General features: G+C 30.6%; 1 protein-coding gene and 1 long non-coding RNA gene across 3 annotated transcripts; both read left to right on the plus strand.

Annotated features, from left to right (window-relative positions):
- The first annotated feature begins 640 nt into the window (after positions 1 to 640).
- On the plus strand, positions 641 to 16,372 carry LOC111713926 (aldehyde dehydrogenase family 8 member A1). Of its 2 annotated transcripts, XM_023488916.1 has the most exons (13): positions 641 to 723; positions 2,099 to 2,156; positions 3,069 to 3,178; positions 5,192 to 5,309; positions 5,816 to 5,984; positions 9,601 to 9,674; positions 10,449 to 10,529; positions 11,263 to 11,312; positions 11,511 to 11,610; positions 14,375 to 14,446; positions 14,851 to 14,951; positions 15,531 to 15,617; positions 16,264 to 16,372. In XM_023488916.1, exons 1-13 carry the CDS (start codon positions 653 to 655, stop codon positions 16,343 to 16,345), a joined length of 1,173 nt encoding a protein of 390 aa, XP_023344684.1. In that variant the 5' UTR covers positions 641 to 652; the 3' UTR covers positions 16,346 to 16,372. The 2 variants fall into 2 exon arrangements, with proteins under 2 accessions (XP_023344684.1, XP_023344685.1); XM_023488917.1 differs by lacking the exons at positions 14,851 to 14,951; positions 15,531 to 15,617; positions 16,264 to 16,372 and adding an exon at positions 14,743 to 14,844.
- Positions 16,373 to 19,584: 3,212 nt separating this feature from the next.
- LOC111713927 (uncharacterized) lies at positions 19,585 to 20,537 on the plus strand. Its single transcript, XR_002767833.1, has 2 exons — positions 19,585 to 19,711; positions 20,310 to 20,537. It is a non-coding gene; the product is annotated as an uncharacterized LOC111713927 (long non-coding RNA).
- Positions 20,538 to 22,452: the final 1,915 nt, after the last annotated feature.

Genomic DNA, 22,452 nt, shown 5'->3' on the forward strand with positions numbered 1-22,452 from the left:
ACAGTAAGAGATAGAATACTGCAATAGATGTTGTTACAAAGCAAATAGTTTTATTACTAAACAGTAATTTAGTGAAATGTGTGACTGTGTCTGTTTTTAACAACACAATTACTGTGTGTCATGAGCATTGCGCACTTTTTCAAGTTTTAATTTTATTCCAAAAGTCGTCTTCTTATTTCAGAGTTTTCTGGTTATCACTGAAGTATATGTGTGTTGTGTATTGTCTATATAATGTAAAGCCTATGTCTGTGCTATACTTTTCATTTTTAAGATTAATATTCGTTTTTATTCTCGATATTTTTAAAATAGTTTCTCTGACTCCTGTTTTTTTCTTGCTTGTTTTAAACCTAAAGTGTGGACCACTAAAGGAAACAATTGTTGGACAACAATTAATGGTCGTCTTTATTCTAAAATATAGTGACATCATTGCAGTAGCAAAAAGTTGTTAAAACATGTCATTTGATAGCTTTCAAAGCTGGAGTGGGTACAAAAACAAAAGGCCCAAAATTTGAAGAAAAAAAATATGTTTTGTACCCACTCCTATTAAAGATCGTAGACGATCTGTGAGTCGTCTACATACTATCATACATCCTTTATAAAAGTATGAGAATATAACTCAATTCTTCATATTTTCAGAAATAATCGAACCAAAATGGCGGAAATACTGATGGTAGAGAATTTTATCGGAGGGGATTTTATATCTTCTGCCAAGCATATAGATAGGTATCCATGAGATAGGTATCCATGAGATAGGTATCCATGAGATGGTGTCCATGAGATAGGTATCCAGGAGATAGCTATCCATAGAAACTATTTGTCAGAAATAGCGTGTGGAAAGGAATCGTAATCACTAATCTAGATTGTGTATAGCTATGTATAATAATAATACAAAAATTATAGTAATAATAATAAGAAAAAAAAATGAGAGTTTTTGTCACAAAATCAAATTGTCTAATCCCTATATCTTAACAATCTGATGACGTAAACCCTTGACATTTCAAACTTAGATTATTTGGTCTAACAGAATTCATTGTTTGAAATATCAAAGGTCTACGACATTGGGTGGCAAAGATATAGAGATTAGAAAAGTAGAGTTTGTAACAAAAACTCAGTTCCTTTACCAACTGCGTTTATTGAAGCTCTTTTGTTTTCAATGTTTCTGAGTTCTACGTTTCAATTTTTGTTTTTGATTTGTTTTCTAGTTCTTTGTTTGAATTAAGATAAATCTAAGATTTAGAATGAATAATATTTTTGTGATGGGCGTTCCAAAAATCAAACATTATTATAATTGTGAAGGATGTTCCAAAATTAATCAATATTTTTGTAAGGGATGTCGGCTTAAAAATCATTTTCGATTTTCTGCAATCACGTGTATTAAAAAACATTTTATCAAAAAGTTTAAAATCGATTTTATTCAAAAATGATTTACAAGATACTAGCAGTTTAAAGCGGAATACCGATATTACTGCAAATAATTATGTTTACACAAAAAAAGAGTTCATTTTGAAACATGTGAAATGAATATCTTTGTATCATAATATGTCAAGCAGATTTCATATTTTTTTCAACATATAATTATATTATTCGATAGATACCTCACGTTAATTTCACTCCTATCCCAGCAAGATATGTAAATTTTGATCACAATTTGAGCCAATAAACAGAAATAATTCGCTTTTATCAACTATACTTTTTATGACGACGGATGCCGATGTTAAATGAAAAGGAATAAAATTTAAACTTATAAGTTTGATAAATTGTAGACCAAAACACGATTGAATTGAAATTAAAGAAACCTAACACATGTCAATGTAAGCCGAGATTTGAAGTTTTTGCAGGCACTCAAGTATCAAAATATAAATACCTAGCTTGGAAACCCAGCTTTGCCTTGATACAAAGTTTTATTAATAAGAATCAACCTATTTAATTAAAAACTGTTTAACCTAGCTAAGAATATTCCCGTGGTTCTACAGAGTTTCCCAATTTAAGTTGAGGCAAATCGGTTAAGGAGTTCCTGAGTAATGATCGGACATACAAACAAATAAACAGAGAATGCTATCATGTTTCAAAATATAATCAATAAATCATTTTCTTTTAGTTTTAACCCTGCAACTGGGGAGGTCTGGGCACTTATACCAGATTCAGGGGCTCACCAGGTAACTAAAAATTAATTGAAGGAAAAAATTTTAAAAAAATTATCTTTAAATTTTTTTTTATTTTTCGAAAGAATCATCATGGAAAAAATAAATGGTATTTTTTTTTTATGTTACATTTGCAGCATTTGGTGTTAACGATTTTTTTGGCTTACCCGTAATGTGAATTAAATTTAATTTTGCTAAATCAAAAGCACAAACTACTAATTGGTGTAAACGTTTATTTAAGTGTCCCTCTATCTTGAGAAGGGGATGCAAAGATTAACAATTATATTCCTAAATATGAGACACGGCTCAAATATGGTTGGTTCCACTTTAAATTGTATTGCTATGTTTCAAGATTTAAGCAGGCGCTCAATTGAAACTGGTTTTTGGGGGATTTCAGACGCCGCTCAAATTAATTAAATTCGGACTCAAAATTTATAAATTTTCTTTTCATAGATTATTATTTCCAATTTTGATTTCAATCTATTATTTGTGAATTCAAATGACCTGGTATTTTAAAAGGAGAATACACGATACACAACGGTACCCAATCTAAACCCTTTTTTTATCATTGAGGACAGAGAACTTGTATAATCTATATATTTTAAATGCTATGTTTAAAGCCGTAAACCTGGATTGTACGTTAACGTACTGTGTGAACTCGACACTAGTGATATTTATGCCAGGAAAATCCAGAATGTTCTATGTCCAAAAATTCAATTGAAAATATTTATATTCCGTGACTTCTATAAATATGTGATAACAGCTTGCAAAGAAAGTGTTAACACAATAACACGAGTTTCTGTAGATAAATAAGGAAAAGTCTGACATCGTTGATCAGAAAAAGGTTAAGAGGGTAACGTTGGTGGATGCCCTCTTCAAATGAAAGGTCACTTGAAATTATGTGTACAGTCCCTTTAACTGTAAAAGGTGAATGAAGCTGTAGCAGCAGCCGAGAAAGCTTTTCCCTCCTGGTCACGACTAACTCCATCAGCCAGAGCAAAATATCTTCTTAATATTGCTGATATCATTGATCAAAGGTAAGCAAAGGTAATTGTTTAAATAAATATTTTTAAAAAAGTATTCGTTGTAATTACAAGCGAAATTCTTTTTTTAGAGGCACCCAAGGGTACCCTATACATGATGATAAAAAAACGTTGAAAAGTGTTTATCTCACACTCCCCAAGCCATTTTCAAAGAGAAACCATAGTTTGAATTAATTAATTACCCCACGCTGGGCCGTAGTAAATTTGAATTCGAACAGGACCTGTCCAGTTTGTACCGGCCTGCCAGATAACAGCGTGTACTGACCCGATCCTATGACCATATTCTGTACAGTACGTCGCCCTAACCAGACTAGCATACGACAGGGGTCAATTTTCTTGGTATAGTAACGTCGGAGGGCTAACTACGACAACTCCCATGGCGCGTTCAGACTTTTTACAGTACCCGGCTCCACTGGCTTAGTCCACCGTGACCCAAGGGAAAAAAAAATTTTCAGGGTACAGTAGTGAATCGGAAATGCCACTTTGTAGAAGATGTTCTCTAAAATTTACATTTCCATCCCCACAATATCGAAATGAGCTTTATGTTTTGGCGATTGTTTTCTTCGAAAATGTTTTTTTGTGTCTTAAATTTCCAAAGAATTATTTTGGAATCATATTTGGATGTCTATAACATTTCTTTAAAATTCAAAATAAGAAAATTATTTTTTAACTTTCCTTATTAAACGCATTCGTTACCCTAATTTTTTAAGCATGTTTAGTTCATTGCATGAACTAAAAAAATGAAAGCAAACAATTTCAGTAATTGGCAAAACATTTTTTGATGATCCAGTTTTGTTCCAAAGTTGCCAACAATGGTTACTAAAAGTGAACAGGTTTCAGGTGGGTGGTAAAGTCTTATCTTTTGTGGATAACCCTGTATCTATTATATTTTAACAAACCTTTTGTTTACTGACCCATAAGCCTATAAGTCTACCAAAAGTACATATCAGTCAGGCTTAAAAAGCTTACATGGGATAATCCTGTATGACCTAAGAAAATCATGTAAAATTCTTATTAATATTTTATTTATTCTTAGATTCAATTAAACATAAAAAAGAACTTTAATGTTTATTTAGAGTGTATTTCACCAAATAAGGATAAATAACGGGAATAAAATTGAATCAACGTTTTTATTTTGTGAATTTTTGCTATGTCAGTTCATCAACAGATTCTCTTGGCAGGTGTCAGACTTCACTTCCCAGTTTTTGACTAAGATACAATAATGGTGTAAAAGGTTCACCCAGATCGACCCTAAATTAACCCCTTCAATTATCTCTAGTTTCCTGTATCTGCTAATTGTATCTTTAGCTGTATCTATGCATAGGTTGGATGTATCTTTAGCTGTATCTATGTATAGGATGGATGTATATCTAGCTTTATCTATGTATATGCTAAATGTATCTCTAGCTGTATCTATGTAAAAGTTGCTTGTATCTCTGGTTGTATTTATATATAATGAAATAATCTATCTATGTATAGGTCAGATATATCTCTAGCTGTATCTCTGTATAGGTTGAATGTATCTACAACTGTATCTTTGTATAGGTTAGATGTATCCTAGCTGTATATATGTATGTTGTATTGGTTGGATGTATCACTGGCTTTATCTATGTGTAGGTTGGATGTATCACTAGTTTTATCTATGTATAGGTTGGATGAGCTATATCTAGCTGAATCTATGTACAGGTTGGATGAGCTATCTCTAGCTGAATCTATGTACAGGTTGGATGAGCTATCTCTAGCTGTATCTATGTACAGGTTGGATGAGCTATCTCTAGCTGTATCTATGTTTAGGTTGGATGAGCTATCTCTAGCTGAATCTATGTAAAGGTTGGATAAAACTCTAGCTGTATCTATGTATAGGTTGGATGAGATATCTCTAGCTGAATCTATGTATAGGTTGGATGAGCTATCTCTAGCTGAATCTATGTATAGGTTGGATGAGCTATCTCTAGCTGAATCTATGTACAGGTTGGATGAGCTATCTCTAGCTGTATCTATGTATAGGTTGGATGAGCTATCTCTAGCTGAATCTATGGACCAGGGTAAACCTGTGTGGTTGGCTAAACAGATGGACATCCCAAGAGCTTCTCATAATTTCAGAAGTTTTGCTGAGTCGTGGCAGGTATAGAAGTTGAGTGTTTCCCACAGATTAATTTTGCTAATCCTGATATCAATTGTAACCTGATCATAGGGATTCGAAAATTAGAATTTGCAGCAAAGACTCAATTTGTTTTAATTTTGCTTTTAAAAGGGTCGAGTATTCGTGAAAAATGAAAAGGGGTATAGCTGCTGATCCTAAATTGAATTCGGTTTCGATTGCTACGATCGCTACTAATTGTTGTGTAAGGAGAAAATGGTTAAAATCGCATTATACCCAAGAGAGTAGAACCCATACGAATTCACGGAGTCGAATTCAATTCTGGGCATTTGTATGTAGTTTACATTTCACATTATTTTTTTTATATACGATGTACTTATGTCTATACGATGTACCTGTGACCTAAAGCGGTAAAAAAATCGTACTCCAAAAAAAAGCGCACATAAAAAAATTAGATATAAACTACATAAGAATGCCCCGAATTGAAATCAACATAACTTGTAATATCTTATTAGAAACCGTTTTTTTAGCATTTAACCGAATCCTCTAATTCAATGAGTGGAGCTGGAGTTATAAACTACTCTCTTAGAAAACCGTTAGGAGTTGCTGGTAATAATAGTAATTATATTAATGATATTAACCCCTGGAATCTCCCTTTATATCTTCTAACCTTCAAGATTGCTCCAGCTTTAATGGCAGGCAAGTTTATTACAAAAAAACATGTTTCATCTTTTTGCAACACTTTTAGTTTGAAAGTACATTTTTTCGAGAAAGTTCAAACCTTTTAATTTGTCCGGAAGGGAAATGAGTTTTGCCAAAAACTCTAATTGTTTAATTACTATATCTTTACAACCCGATCTCGTAAACCTTTGATATTTCAAACTATAAATTTTAAAATCTAAAGGTCTAAATTTGAAATATCGAATGCTTACACCATGCATTAGGTTGCAAAGATATTGGGATTAGAATATTTGAGTTTGTGGCTAAAACTCATTTCCTTTAGCGAAAGATCAAAATAATCTATAAAGGCGAGATACCGAAATTTGTGACTTTTTCGAGAAATGGTGTTTGCTTCTAGATATTTCACAAAGAAAAGAATTAAAGCAAGTTCATTTGAAATATAGATTTATTTAAATTTAAATATTTTTTTAGAAAAACCAGTAACTAATCGAGCAAACTAATATCACCTTGATATATTACTATATAATAAATTAAGCATGTCCTTTCTAAATAGAGTGTAGAATAGTTACATAAAATATCTTATTCACAAATATATGAAGAATAAAGATGAGTTCTAATTGTACAAAAAGATGAATAATTCAAGCATCTATATTAGAAGAATAATGTAAAACTTTTCTAAAGAAAATAGAATAATTTATTATGTTTCTGAATAAGATACTTTTTGTAAAGTGAACTTTGAATTGAACATTCAGAAATAGTTCTTAAAACTAATATTCCTAAAATTTGCTATATCTATATTTGAATTGAAAAATACAATTTAAACGTAGAACTATTGCATTTGTACTTTTGTTTGTTTCAAATAGATTATCAAGTATACAATAGATGGCAACAGAGAAATGGAACAATTATTCACGACGTCACGAGTGTCGATATAACAAGAAAAACGAAATTTTCTCACATTAGTTGACATGTTTTCCAAGATTAAATAAAAAAGTGCTAAACAGAAAATAAAGAACAGATACAATTGCATTTATTTGGCTGTAAGATAAGTACTTTATTCTAAAATTATCACTAATATTAATGAATTTTTCGGACATATAAAATTGTTTAAACTTGTGACGTAAGAATACAGCTGTACTGAGAGTGTACAAATTTTACTTTGCCATCTTTTGCACTATAGATTTTATTTGGTTTGTTTGCAAAAAATTGTCGGCTTAATTGCATAAACATGGGCTATAAAATTTAGCTTTGGAACTCGTTAAAGTGTTACAAAGAAACACGTGGTGTTTTTTAGTAAACAAGTGAGAAAGAAGTGAGAGGGATTTACGCGTTGTTTCAACTTTCCCTCCATGATGACATGATGCAAAAATGACATTACCAGATTTACAAGGATACCCTTGTAACCTCTGTTTGTCCAATTATGAATTAGAAATCTTGTATATTATTATATTAGATATATTATTTTTCCTTTATAGTGTTTATTTCATTTGCGGTTTCTCTGCAAAAGTTACTTGCACATTCCGTGTTTATAAGAATCAATGGAGAAATTCACCGAAATTAACACCTTTAGGGTCAGAAAAACGATGGTATCTTCCACATTTTTTATCAGATTAAATCAACCCATTCTTGAATATTGATGCAACTTTTCATAGCAGCCAGGATCTATATGTGTAAACATTCAATCCATAGAAGCAATGACCACTTGCATTAATTTGCAATTATTTGCAATTTCACAATTTGACTATTTGATCTGGCATAACTTCAAGTTAACAAATCTGACGACAAAAGGGTTGATTGATATTAGTGAGATGCTTCATTCGAAACTTATAAATGAACAAATTAAAAATTTATGTTGTTGCATTCAACAACAAAAAAGCGTATTGGTAGAACAACAAATATTTGTCTCTGTTGATATAGAATATGTAGATATCAGAAGAATACATATATTTTAGAAATATATAGATATCAGAAGAATATATATATATATATATATGTCAGAGGAATATAAAGATATCAGAAGAATATTCAATTTATTGTTCAATAAAAAAAAACAGATAAACATTCTCATACACAATGTTTCATGGACCAGTTGTCGTGGACCAATCTTCAGTAAGGTCTGTTATCAGAGGGATATATAGATATCAGAGGGATATATAGATATCAGAGGAATATATAGATATCAGAGGGATATATAGATATCAGAGGAATATATAGATAACAGAGGGATATATAGATATCAGAGGGATATGTAGATATCAGAAGAATATATAGATATCAGAGGAATATATAGATATCAGATGAATATATAGATATCAGAGGGATATATAAATATCAGAGGAATATATAGATATCAGAGGGATATATAGATATCAGAGGAATATATAGATATCAGAGGGATATATAGATATCAGAGGAATATATAGATATCAGAGGGATATATAGATATCAGAGGGATATGTAGATATCAGAGGGATATATAAATATCAGAGGAATATATAGATATCAGAGGAATATATAGATATCAGAGGAATATATAGATATCAGAGGAATATATAGATTAGAGGAATATATAGATATCAGAGGAATATATAGATTAGAGGAATATATAGATTTCATAGGATTATTTAGATTAGAGGGATAAATAGATATCAGAGGAATATATAGATTAAAGGGATATATAGATATCAGAGGAATATATAGATTAGAGGAAAATAAAGATATCAGAGGATTATATAGATTAGAGGGATATATAGATATCAGAGGATTATTTAGATTAGAGGGATAAATAGATATCAGAGGAATATATAGATTAAAGGGATATATAGATATCAGAGGAATATATAGATTAGAGGAAAATAAAGATATCAGAGGATTATATAGATTAGAGGGATATATAGATATCAGAGGAATATATAGATTAGAGGGATATATAGATATCAGAGGAATATATAGATTAGAGGGATATATAGATATCAGAGGAATATATAGATTAGAGGGATATCAGAGGAATATAAAGATTAGAGGAATATATAGATATCAGAAGATTATATAGATTAGAGGGATATATAGATATCAGAGGAATATATAGATTAGAGTAATATATAGATTCGAGGAATATGTAGATATCAGAGGAATATATAGATCTGAGAAATATATAGATCAGAGGAATATATAGATATCAGAATAATATATAGATTAGAGGAGTATATAGATATCAGAGGATTATATAGATTAGAGGGATATATAGATATCAGAGGAATATATAGATTAGAGGAATATATAGATATCAGAGGAATATATAGATATCAGAATAATATTTAGATATCAGAATAATATATAGATCAGAGGAATATATAGATATCAGAAGAATATATAGATCAGAGGAATATATAGATATCAGAGGAATATATAGATCAGAGGAATATATAGATATCAGAGGAATATATAGATATCAGAATAATAATACAAATTTTGCGCATCATTGCGGTAAACTTTAAAAAACTATAATTAACATATTAACATATTTTCACTATTATTAAAGGGAATATTTAACAAATCTTGTTCAAACTTTTCTAAAATTGAATTTTAAGTTTTTGCGCATTTACACCCTAAATGTTATATTGTTTACTCACAGGTAACACTGTAGTTTGTAAAACAAGCGAGATGACCAGCGTAACAGCCTGGAAACTCGCGCAGATCTGCAAACAGGTTCAATCAATCATTCAATTAATTAATCCATCAATCAAATAACCAATCAATCAATCAATCAATTAACCAACACATCGATTTATAACTCAGTGAATTGATCAACTAATCAATCAATCAATTAGGCCATCAATGGTGTAAATTAAATTAACCAAATAAACAATCAATCAACCAGCCCATCAATCTATAAGTAAATAAAAAAAATCAAAATTCAATCAATTAATAAATTCATTAATCAATTATTTAGCAAATAAAGCAATCAATCATTTTATCAATCATTTTTTCATTTAATAAATCAATCATTCAGTCAATAAGCAAATAAATCAATTGATAAATCAATTTATCATTTCATCATTTAATTGTTTTGATAATTATAAATATAAAGATGAGAGATAACTGTGAAAGAAGAATTATAAAGTTGTTAAATTAACTCTAGAAAAGTGAGAGACCCTCAAGTATTTAATTATCAGAACTACAACCCTTGTTTTCCTTTAATGTTTTTAATTATTATATATTTCCGTTGAAATAATGAAGATGTAACAATAAAACTAGTAAAGGGTATACTCAATAAAATTATATAGTGTTAACAAATACATCTAATTATCTGAAATTCATGATTAGCATTAAGGAGATTATTCATTTGATGTCCCGTCCTGTGTTGCTGTCTTTGGTCTCTATACATGCTCTATCTGCCTTAAAGTCGCTTCTGTACTTTAAATAAAGAGCAGTACTATATGTAGGCTACTAGTAGAAGCACCGCCTTTAAATTATCTTTAGGTTGAACTTCCACCGGGAGTACTGAACATGGTGTTTGGATACGGACAGACGGCTGGGGAAGCACTGGTAACCCATCCAAAAGTAAGTTTGACAAAACCAAAATAAATCTCAGCTTTAAAACCTTGTGGCTGTAAGTTTTTCAAGGCTATTTGCGATTTAGATTTTAAAATTTTATATATTATGTGTACGCCAATGTACATAATTTTATATATTATATGTACGCCAATGTACATAATTGGCTGCTAGATTGTTCTAAATTCCAATAATCTGAAAAAATTATTAAATACTTCGGCAAAAAGTTTTTTTTCTATTCTTTACGTCAGACTATAGTAAATTGCTCTTAAGATTAAAATCTTATTTGTTTGCAATCATAACTCCTCACATCAAGGAACTTTTGAGAACTTTTTCAATTTCTAAAATATTTCTAATATATAACCGGATACATTTTTTTTCTTAAACTTCTTTATAATCCAAACTAAAGTAGCTACGAGGTTTCAAAACCATGCCAGTAATATCGCATTTAATTTTTCTAGTTTTCAGTGCACTGCGGTTGATATGTAACGACCAGTAGTTGAAAAAAATGTGCCCACGTCTTGAATAAATCGTTTCTTTTAATTGTGAAATTTGCCTTTTTTTCCCTTTCCCCCTAGATAAATAAAAAATTATAACCCCCTATTATTGAGTGGAATGCCGATTCACAAAGATACCATTTAACCATCTGTCGTAGCTAAAATGATAATGAAAGCCAGTTTTTTTACTAATTAAAGTGTACCGACTTGTAAATAAGGGTTTCCTTGAAATTTGTCCCTTTAAGGTTCGCATTGTTAGTTTCACAGGATCTACTGCTGTCGGTCAACATATAGGGTAAGCAGAAGAAAAAGTCAAAACACCAAATTTTGGAGATAAAAACTGTTTTGAAATTTTGTAGATTTTTTTTATGCCAACAATTTACGTCAAAATTATAGAAGTAAAAGAATGCAAAAAAGTGTAGTTTTTTTTAAATTGTTTTTTTTGAAAAATATAGATTTTCGAAAATGTTACAAATATTTTTTCTTTCGGTAGACGAATTGCAGCTCCTATGATGAAAAAACTAAGCCTGGAGCTTGGTGGAAAGAATGCCGCAGTGGTTTTTGACGATGCTGATCTTGAAAAATGCGCACAGGTGACATGAACTTATTTTCAAAGTTGTATTTAAAAAACCCCGATTAACTCTGATATGTAATTGTTTTGAACTAATAAGTGAAACTGATTTCTTACAGTATTTGATGCCTTGTCTTTCCTTCCAAGCAACAGCAAGTTTTTATTTTCAAGGGGATTGGAAGCTTAGTGTTGCACCTTTGTCAAGTAATAGACAAGATGGGATATAGTGAATCTGATGGGTATTACATTTGCACAGGCTGATCACAGTTAATGTGCAGTAGGACAGCGGAAGAAAGTAAGAAATAGATAAGTAGGAGAAAATAAGAGAGACTTTTACGGAGCCAGAGTTCCTAGAGTTTGCCCAAACCCGAAAGGAAAGGATTGGCGCAAGAAAGAGAGAGAGACGAATGAATATCTTCGATCAACAACCTTTCTTGGTTGCGTTCATATTGTCTATCTCAACTGGTAATCAACAGTCAAGATTAAGGAAAAATAGTATGTATAAGCAAGATCAGACCGCGTAAAACAAATGTTCACTATGGTATAAAGGCCACACCCATTAACATAATTTTTAATAATAAGACACGGCGCAACACAAAACGGTTGGAGTATATATCTTTTAATCAGCCTTGTGCAAAGCAAATTATAGAAAGACTTCGAAAACAAACTGTAATTGCAGGTTACTGATATATCGCATTTTTTTTTGCATGCGTTTGCTTATGCCCACAACCCTTATTTAAAATGAAATATTTTTTAAGTTAAAAAAGATTTTAAAGAAAAATATTTATAGAAATGAAGCTTGAATTGCCTTAAAACAATGCATTCGATTTTATCAATTATAAGAAACTAAGGCTTTAAACTCGCCGCGCCTATGACCTACAGATTCAAATTGGACAACATCCGAATGACCATCTTATACAGTGAAACCCTTAATAACGAATACATCGAAAGAATTCATCAAATGTCGTATTCTTCACTTTCTGCTAATGGAATATTGCAGATATTTAGTTTTGTAATTAAATGATTATATGGAACTCTTTAAAACTGTTCCCGCATATTCATGGCTATTTATTTATTTTCGCAAATACTAAAATTTACGTAAAATAGTATAAACTCATTTAAAAAATGTCAAGACGACATTTGATAAATTCTTCCGATGTATTCTTTATTAAGGGTTTCACTGTACCATAGTCATTCTGTTTAGCATGAAAAGATGGAAAAAGGTATTTCGAAAAAATATTCTTCTTTTAAATTCCAGGGATGGAATTTGATGAACTAGAGAAAGGTCGCTGAACTCTCTTCCGTCAAATCATGAATCACTGCTCAAAGTTAAATATTCATGAAAATTTAAATCAGTGATCTAGAATTTGAATCGCTGATTTAGAATTTGAATCGGTGATTTACAATTTGAATCGGTGATTTAGAATTTGAATCGGTGATTTAGAATTTGAATCGTTGATAGGGTTATAGTTCAGTAATATCTCCAATTCATAAAATTCCGTCTTAGAAGTTTTGCTAGGGGATATTTTAAATGCCAAAAAATGGGAAGGATATGGGATATTTTTATTTTTTTTTTATATTTTTTTTAATGATATTTGATTTGTCGGGAACCCGCATTTATTCTCTCTCTTGTGTATTGGCTTCATTTAGTTCTAAGCACATGGTACTATCAGAGAAATGATTGGTTGGAAAAATAAATATCATAAAAAATAGAAAATAATGATCTAAATAATACTTTTTATATAGTTCATTCTTAAACACCGTACACGTAATATAATCTAAGTATACTGGGGGAACTTTACAACTGTGGAAGAAGAAGACTGTTAAACTCAAATTCAATTTATAATCCTAAATATAACATAAATATAATCAATGAAAACGGCAATGTTCACAAAATCAGTTAATTTACTCCGAGAAACATAAAAATTTGACTGGTACATCAGATATTCCCATTTAATTCGTGTGATTTCAAATCTCTTTAACACAAAAAGAATCTGCATGGGGTATTATCTTAAAGGAGGTTTCGTAATTTGAGAACCTTCCATATACAGACAATTTGCACTCTAAACCCAACTTTTTTATACTACTAGAGAAATCTTTATATTAACCTTAAGTTCCGAAGGGTCAATTAAAATAGCGTCAGAAATTTGAAGTACAATGAGAACTAGAAAACAATGAAATTATTGTCGTCTTTCTTCTTTTAAATGGACTGAAGCGCAATTTGTATTTACCATTTACCATGCAAATATTGCAATGCCGGATTCACAATGGAACCCTTGAAACCTTTCTCTGATCAATCGTTTTTCCGTCTTATAAACTGTTAAACTCCGATAATTCCTATAAAATGTCCTGCAGTAGAAATGCGTGAATCTTTTTTGCAGAAAACTCGAACAATTGAAAATATCAAGTTTTCAAATTTCTAATTTATACTTTATCTGCGATAGCTTTTAAGGGTACAGTTGTGAATCGGGCCATTTTTGTGTGTACGATCACTTGAAATTACGCTTACAGATCCTTTAGTTACTAACTGTCGCTATGAATTTTTTATTTGTAACTGAGTTATTTGTAATAAAATAACTCAGTTACAGTTACAGTTATATATGTTGCAAATCACAAAATAATCCTTAGCGATATTTCATAGATTAATAACAATACAGATAGAACACTAGGTGTCGTCTTTTCAAAATTTACGAAAAACCCCTAAATCTTGAAAAGACGACATCTAGTGTTTTATCTGTATTGTTATTAATCTATGCTGTAAATCAAAAGATGATTTATATTAATAGGGTCTTGTTAGATCTGCGTTTTTAAATCAAGGAGAGATTTGTCTATGTACCAGCAGAGTTTTTATACAGAAGGTAATTTTTTTTTCTACAATTATAAATTTATTTTTATTTCATTCTCTTTTCTTCTTTCATTGTAACAACAACATGATGTGCAAAAATAAAACAACTTTCTGATCTTTTAGAAATATTTATCGTTATTATAAAAATTTCATTCTGTAAATCCTTTTTGAAAAATACAGAAGATTACAGTTCATAATTTGTCAAATAACTTTTTTAACTTGTCTTAATTTTCCGCAATTGTTCAATACTTTAGTTGTTATTCATTCACACTTTTCTTTAAATTACTTTTCATTAAAAATATATTGTAGGGTGTATACAACAAGGTACTGGAGAGGTTTATACAATTAACCAATATATTGTAGGGTGTATACAACAAGGTACTGGAGAGGTTTATACAATTAACCAATATATTGTAGGGTGTATACAACAAGGTACTGGAGAGGTTTATACAATTAACCAATGAGCTGAAAACTGGAGATCCAACACAAGCTGATAATTTCCTCGGAGCAGTTAACAGGTTGGGAAATTAAAAAAAAACATTTGAAAAATATAGGAATCAAGGCTCATAAAACTGAGTAATAGGAAGACGACTTTGAGATCCAATTTATGATTTTAAATGGTTCAATAACTGTTTATGAACACAGCTAAATTTCCATTTAAAATTTGATTTAAAATCTGTTTTCAATACTTTTGCTTTACACATCAAATATTACAATATATATTTCTTAAATATCGTCTTCACGTTCTAAAGTCTGTCTAATTCCACTGTAGAAAAAATGTATTTTAAAAATATATCTGAAATTAAATGTAAAAGGATCGAGTCTTTGCCACAAACTCTGAACTTCTAATCCCTTTATCGTTGCAACCCAATGTGCGTAGACGTTAGATATTTAAAACTACTATTTGTGTTTGATCAAATAATCTAAGTTTGAAAAATCAAATGTTTACACCATCAGATTAAGAAAATATAGGGATTAGAAGATTCAAATCTCAATTCCAATTTACCCTGGCAAATAAAGTGTGTGTATGTACAATATGTTTTTCCATTATAAAAAGTTGGGTTTTTTGTTTATTATTCTGAGATATTTATTTTTAGTAAGGTTCACTATGAGAAAGTGATGAAGTATATAAAGCTCTCTGTAGAAGAGGGAGGAACTATCAGGACCGGGGAGGGGGTCTCAAAGTAAGTTTTTTTATCTTTAAAAACTTTTTGTTAAATCTTTTAAATTAGACAGTAAGATATGGTCTCACTCCTTTCGACTGACTTTAAAGTTTCTTTAAGGCTTTTTGTCTTTAATTTGACATTCTTAACCAACAGTTTTATAGCCCTGAATCTTTTTAATTACACTTAATAACATGCGTTATCTGTGTGCGTCTTAAAGTTGGGGTTAGGTTTATTTCAATTTTGTTTTCAGCTATAACAAACATTTTTCCTAGAATTTTCTATTTTTTAGGATAAAATCCGTGTACCAATTAAACATTATAGCACCGTATACTATATAATACTAGCTTGGGAAATCAGCTAAATGTTTGCTATAAAAGTCGACCCAATCAACTTAGAATCTCAAAACCAAGCTAAGAACATTCCAGTGGGTCTCCCGAGATCCACAATCAAAATTTTAGGGAAATTGGACCAGGGGTTCCTATATATATATATATATATTTATATCTAAATATATACAATAATCATAACTTATTTTGAATTGAATATGATATGATCAATCTTACAAAATTATCTCAGCAAAATGTTTTAAAATCCATCCTTTAATTACGTTTACAATTTTCTTTTTTAACTTTTAAAATAAAGGATTGTTTTTTTCTCATTTCAGGTTGGATTTGTCAGAGAAGAATAGAAAGGGATGGTTTGTACAGCCAACCATTATTACTGGACTCTCAGACCAATCAAGGTAAATGTATGCTCGTCTTTCATCTGCGCGGCATTAATTCGTGAACACAAAACTTTTAAATGATGTAGTGGGCTAACAGATAAAAATACTTTTCGCACTTTATTGATTTTTTTTTGTGCATGAGCAAAAGGAATGTACTTAATCCGTTATGCCAGAAAGGATTCGGATTGTGTTTTCTGTGCTATGATAACTCATGAAAAGGAGTGAGACATCGAGACTGCTCACCAGTGCAAGGTTGAAGATGTCCTGCATTGTAGACAGGTTCCTGAACAAGAAAAGGTTAGAAAATGCAACCTAGTAAACAATCTTGTCCGCAATGGTGATGAAATGATCTCAATACAGTGCTAGGAGGTACACAAAGAAAAAGGTTGGGATGAACCTAGACAGCCATGTAAACAGGTTCCCGAGGAAAAGGTTGGGATGAACCTACTCCAGTATACCAGAATATTCCCAAGATGGTTTGCCAGAATGTTCAAAAGGAAAAATCTTTGGACAAGTCTAGACAAGAATGACATGATAGGCCAAGAGAAGAGTTACACGAGGTTCTCAGAGGGTATACTGACAAGGTATCTGTACAAGAATACAAGTCTGTCAATGTTCCTGTACGCAGCCCTGTACACCATGTATCATGCAGGGAATGTTACAGGACAGATTCCTTAATTGGTTCCTAGACAGAAATGTTCCAGTAAGTCATGAAAGGTCTGTCATCAGGTTCCAAAGGAGGTCTACAACAGTGTGCCCAGGAAGTAATGTACTCAATAATGGAATATATGAAGATGTGGAGTTGCTGGAAATAAGGAAGTATGTTGAAAATGAGAGAGAAATAGCCTTTTTTCAAACTCCCCCAGTTTTAGCAAATATGAGGCCCCATAGTGAATTATGTTGTACATTGTCCATATAGCTAAATGTGTCCATAAGTAAATACGTAAATCATTCAACTCATTCAATGTACATAGATATATATAACTTCGTCATACCCATATTGTGATTGCTTAACTACGTTATATATAACAGCGCATAACTTAAAATTACGCTGTTAAAGACCCAATTCATATCTAAACTGAAGAAATATACCTTAGTTGATATAGAAACTCCGCTTTGATTACAGTGTTGAGAGTAATTATGGTTTTGACGTTGATATGTACAAATTGAGATTGTTGCCTCAAGTATTGGTTTGATAAATAGATTTCTATTGTCTGGTTGACATAGCTAACCAAATTGCACGCAGTGGTATTAGTGGCGTTGATAGTTCATGGGATTGGAGCCATGTGGATCGTGTCCTTTTTAAGACATCAATTGATTGCTAGTGTCCATATTGACACCGATAGCTAACGAGATCGCGCAAAGTGGTAGTGGCGTTGATAGTTCACGGGATTGTAGCCGTGTTTTGACATTGAAATTCAAGAGAATTTTAGTTATACCTGGATAGATACGTGTTCGTGAAAATTGTTATAGAGTAGGCGTTTACTACATTCATATTGAATTTGTTTGTTTTAAGAGTGTTATAGTTTTTGTGCATTTCCACTAAGTTCTCATTTCCTTTAATATAATACTGTATAATATATAGAGTTTATACTATTTAATGCAAGTATAGAGTGCAGATTATAATTACCAGGCGTTGACCTTGTAAAGTATATATTACAACAAATCTAAATATACATATATATATATATAAAGGGTGTCCAAAAAAATCGTTATGGTAACTAAGGTCTCAACTCTCAATTTTGAACTAATATTGACGATTTTGAACATTTTTGGTATCTACAATACAATTCTGATCGAATGGTGTAATTTAGATCAGAGCCTGTATCTGCATCTGTATCTTTATCTGTATCTATATCTATATCTGTATCTGTATCTGTATCTGTATCTGTATCTGTATCTGTATCTGTATCTGTATCTGTATCTGTATCTGTATCTGTATCTGTATCTGTATCTGTATCTGTATCTGTATCTGTATCTGTATCTGTATCTGTATCTGTATCTGTATCTGTATCTGTATCTGTATCTGTATCTGTATCTGTATCTGTATCTGTATCTGTATCTGTATCTGTATCTGTATCTGTATCTGTATCTGTATCTGTATCTGTATCTGTATCTGTATCTGTATCTGTATCTGTATCTGTATCTGTATCTGTATCTGTATCTGTATCTGTATCTGTATCTGTATCTGTATCTGTATCTGTATCTGTATCTGTATCTGTATCTGTATCTNTATGATCATTATAATTAGTCTTGTTATTACTATCATTAGTATCAGTGTTATCATTTTCATCATTCTTATAGTGTTCATTATTATTATTATGATCATTATGATTAGTCTTGTTATTACTATCATTAGTATCAGTGTTATTATTTTCATCATTCTTATAGTGTTCATTATTATTATTATGATCATTATAATTAGTCTTGTTATTACTATCATTAGTATCAGTGTTATTATTTTCATCATTCTTATAGTGTTCATTATTATTATTATCATCATTATAATTAGTCTTGTTATTACTATCATTATTATCAGTGTTATCATTTTCATCATTCTTATAGTGTTCATTATTATTAATATCATCATTAAAATTAGTCTTGTTATTACTATCATTATTATCAGTGTTATTATTTTCATCATTCTTATAGTGTTCATTATTATTAATATCATCATCATAATTAGTCTTGTTATTACTATCATTATTATCATTATTTTCACTATTATCATTATTATCATTATTATCATTACTATCAGTATTATCAGTATTATTATTATTTTTATTATTTTCATTATTATCAGTCTTGTTATTATTCTAGCAATATTACCAGTGTTTTATTATTGTGATTTTTATCTTTATTATTATTATTATTATGATTATTATTATTCTTATTATAATCATTATTTTTGATATTAGTATTATTGTCATTATTACATTAATATCATCATTATCATTATTATTATTTTTATCGTTATTATTAGTGTTGTCATTATTATCATTTTCATCATTGTTATCATTATTGTCATTATATCAATGTTGTCATTCTTATCAATGGTGTCAAATTTTCACTATCTAAAAATTTTCGTTGTTGTCTTTAGTGTCGTTATTTTTTTAATTAAATTTGTGCAAAACCTTTAAAATCATAAATATATTATCAACTAACCGTGAAATTGACAAAGATGTAGCCAAAAAGAGAATTATCTACAGTAACAATCCAATTTAGAAATACATCGGTATAGTTGAACTCACAAAACCATGTACGTACACTGTACACTGTACAGGTATGGTCTGTGTGCTAGTGTATGGTCAAGTAACCTAGGCCGGGTTCACCGGCTCGGAGAGGAACTTGAAGTTGGAACGGTTTGGGCAAACTGCTGGTTAATCAGGTAGAAATACAGGAGTTAAAATTTTAGAAACTGTAGGAGTAATTTCAACTAATTTTTACTCAAAAATTGTAGCATGTCCGATTCAAAACCGTCCCCTATAACTCTCTAACAAAATGAAGATTCTAACCCGGCTTTCAATTATGGTTCTCTTTAAACTTGACTAGCGGATTTAAAGGCAGCAGAAAAAAATTAAAAAAATTTTATTTCAGAAAGAAAGGACACGAAATCTTAACCATTGATAATTCTTTATAAAGGGTAAAAGGTTAAATTCAAATTTAAAATTAGAGTGTACTTCCATTCGAATAAATGTTGCAAGCTCTCAAGCAAAAATCAATAAGAGTTTTGCCAATTACTTTTTAAAAACCAAAGTTAATAACACGTGCTTTATAGTGCGTGCTAAAATGAACATGCATAAGGCTACAGAAAGCATTAGTGAGTTAGATTGGTAAAGTCAATGCCAAAGGCGTGGCGACACTTCAATGTCGACCCTGTCTTAAAAAATGATGAGACTTTTTATAAGCAGGGTGAATCTATGTGCTGTGATTTTTTTAATTTCTCAATTTCCCCGCCGTTCGATTTATTTTCATTTTTGTTTAAGATGCCTGGAGATGCCCTTTGGTGGGTGTAAAGAATCTGGTAGCGGACGGGAAGGGACTGTTCACTCCCTTGAAGCGTTTACACAAGAAACAACAGTCTGTATAAAATACAAGGATTAAACTCAGCAGGGAAATTTAAACTGTTTTGGTGTCAGAATATACTCACGTTTCACAACTTTTAAATGAATAAATAAAAAGATCACCCCCCCCCCAAAAGAAAAAAAGATTTAGCATTAATACTTTTATAGTTGTAAACGTTCAATGTGTTTTAAAGATATTTTATTAAAAAATAAAATATTCCATTAATCTTTAACAAATGTATTTTATTTTATTTATTACTCATACTCTGCAGACTGTATAATCAAACTATGTAATTAAAACTTGTTATCTAATCCAAGTTTAATGTTAACGGCGCATTTTAAAGGAATTCAGTCTTTACCATAAATCTTGATTTTCTAATCCCTATATCATAGCAACCAAATGTCGTAGACCTTAGATATTTAGAACTATGAATTCTATTGGATCAAATAATCTTAGTTTCGAATATCAAAGGTTTAGAAAATTAGGTTGCAAAAATTAGGAAGCAAAAAATATATGGATTAGAATAGTTAATTTTGTTCCGAAGACTAATTTCCTTTCTGTAATATATGTTTTTTTATTGTGCATTTATATATTAAAATTAATTATGAAAAAAAAAAAAATTAAATTCTATTAAATCAAACTTTAATTTGTTTAGAGGATTTCAAAACAGTTTTTCAAAATGGTAGAAAAGTTTTGTTGAGAATAAACGTTTAATTTGTTTAACATTTTAATAGTTTTGTTGTTTAAGTTGAATGCATAAAATGTTTTCCAAGTAGCAATTTCAAACTTAGAATTGCTAAATGGGCAAAAATACTTGAAATACCACTCAGTACAACTATTCTTATTATGAATGAATAATGGGTCTAGGGTTTACGTGTCCATATTTTAAGCTAAAATGTTCACTATCAAATATAGGGTCTTTAGGGTTTTTGAACTTGATCTTAAAATTAAGAATATGGCGTTAATCAATGATGGTATAGAAACAGATTCACTTTGAGTTGAAAATATTTCATGTAAGGCCATATAAAGCAAATCAAGTTTTTAAAATCTCGCCTGAATTTACTGTGTAATCTTGAGAAATATTCTTTACACACAACAAAATTTGATAAATACATGTTCTAAATATCCTTAACAGTTAAGAATCTCAATATATTATTTATTTTAAGCTTTCTTTACCCAAACTGCAGGACAGAATACTGAAAAATTTGCATAAATGAGTAAGATACAAAGGGAAATTCCATATTTTTTGTTTATTTCTGCAGCTCAAAATCTTGAATTTCAGCTTTGAAAATCTGCTGTATCTTACTCAAATCGGAGAGTTTAACATTTACTTAAGTACAAATAATTTGAAAGGGAACTGAGTTTTTGTCACAAACTCTGATTTTCTTATCACTATAACATTGCATTTAATCGTCGAAAACCTTAGATATTTCAAACTATGAATCATTTTAGATCAAATCATGATAGTTTGAAATATCAAAGATTTACACAATCAGGTTGAAAAGATATGGCGATTGTAAAATCATATTTTGTGGCAAAAACTCAGTTCCTTTCCCTTTCCTCTATTTACATGTCACCTTCGGCCTCCCCCCCCCCCCCCCCCCCCATTTCCTTGGGGGTATAAGGGGGGGGGGGCATAAACATTGTGTATGTCCCCCATCTTTCGACGATTATACAAAAATTTCTTGAATTTCCAGTTACATACATATTTTGGAAACCCTAAAACTCAAACTCATCGGTATTATTGTCGTACTCGTCCTTTCTTTCACATAGATTTTGTATAAACTTGTCACTGCAAGTTCTGAAATGTGCCCTGAGGTTGAAAAACTCTTGTATTGTGGATGTTGTGGATAAGATTAATTTAAACTTTTGTCAATATCCCGTGAAGGTTGAATTGAAGGTGAATCTGAATGGCAACTACCCTTACTCCCCCAAATACCTTCAGTTTTTAAAGAGACCGCATCCCCACTCTTTGATTATTCTTTGCGCATGGTATACAAAATGGGTATCGGTTCTCATTGAATCAATAGTTTTGAGCTTGTTTCTGGCATTCAAAACACTCTC

Source organism: Eurytemora carolleeae, unplaced genomic scaffold, assembly GCF_000591075.1.
Source record: "Eurytemora carolleeae unplaced genomic scaffold, Eaff_2.0 scaffold3, whole genome shotgun sequence".
NCBI classification, from domain to species: Eukaryota; Metazoa; Arthropoda; class Copepoda; order Calanoida; family Temoridae; genus Eurytemora; species Eurytemora carolleeae.

Excerpts from the sequence above, each read along its gene's own strand:
- LOC111713926 (XM_023488916.1), top strand. The coding sequence starts at position 653 with ATGGCGGAAATACTGATGGTAGAGAATTTTATCGGAGGGGATTTTATA. Across the intron at positions 3,179-5,191 it reads GCTGATATCATTGATCAAAG|GTTGGATGAGCTATCTCTAG; the intron begins GTAAGCAAAGGT and ends ATCTATGTATAG. Across the intron at positions 15,618-16,263 it reads ACCGGGGAGGGGGTCTCAAA|GTTGGATTTGTCAGAGAAGA; the intron begins GTAAGTTTTTTT and ends TTCTCATTTCAG.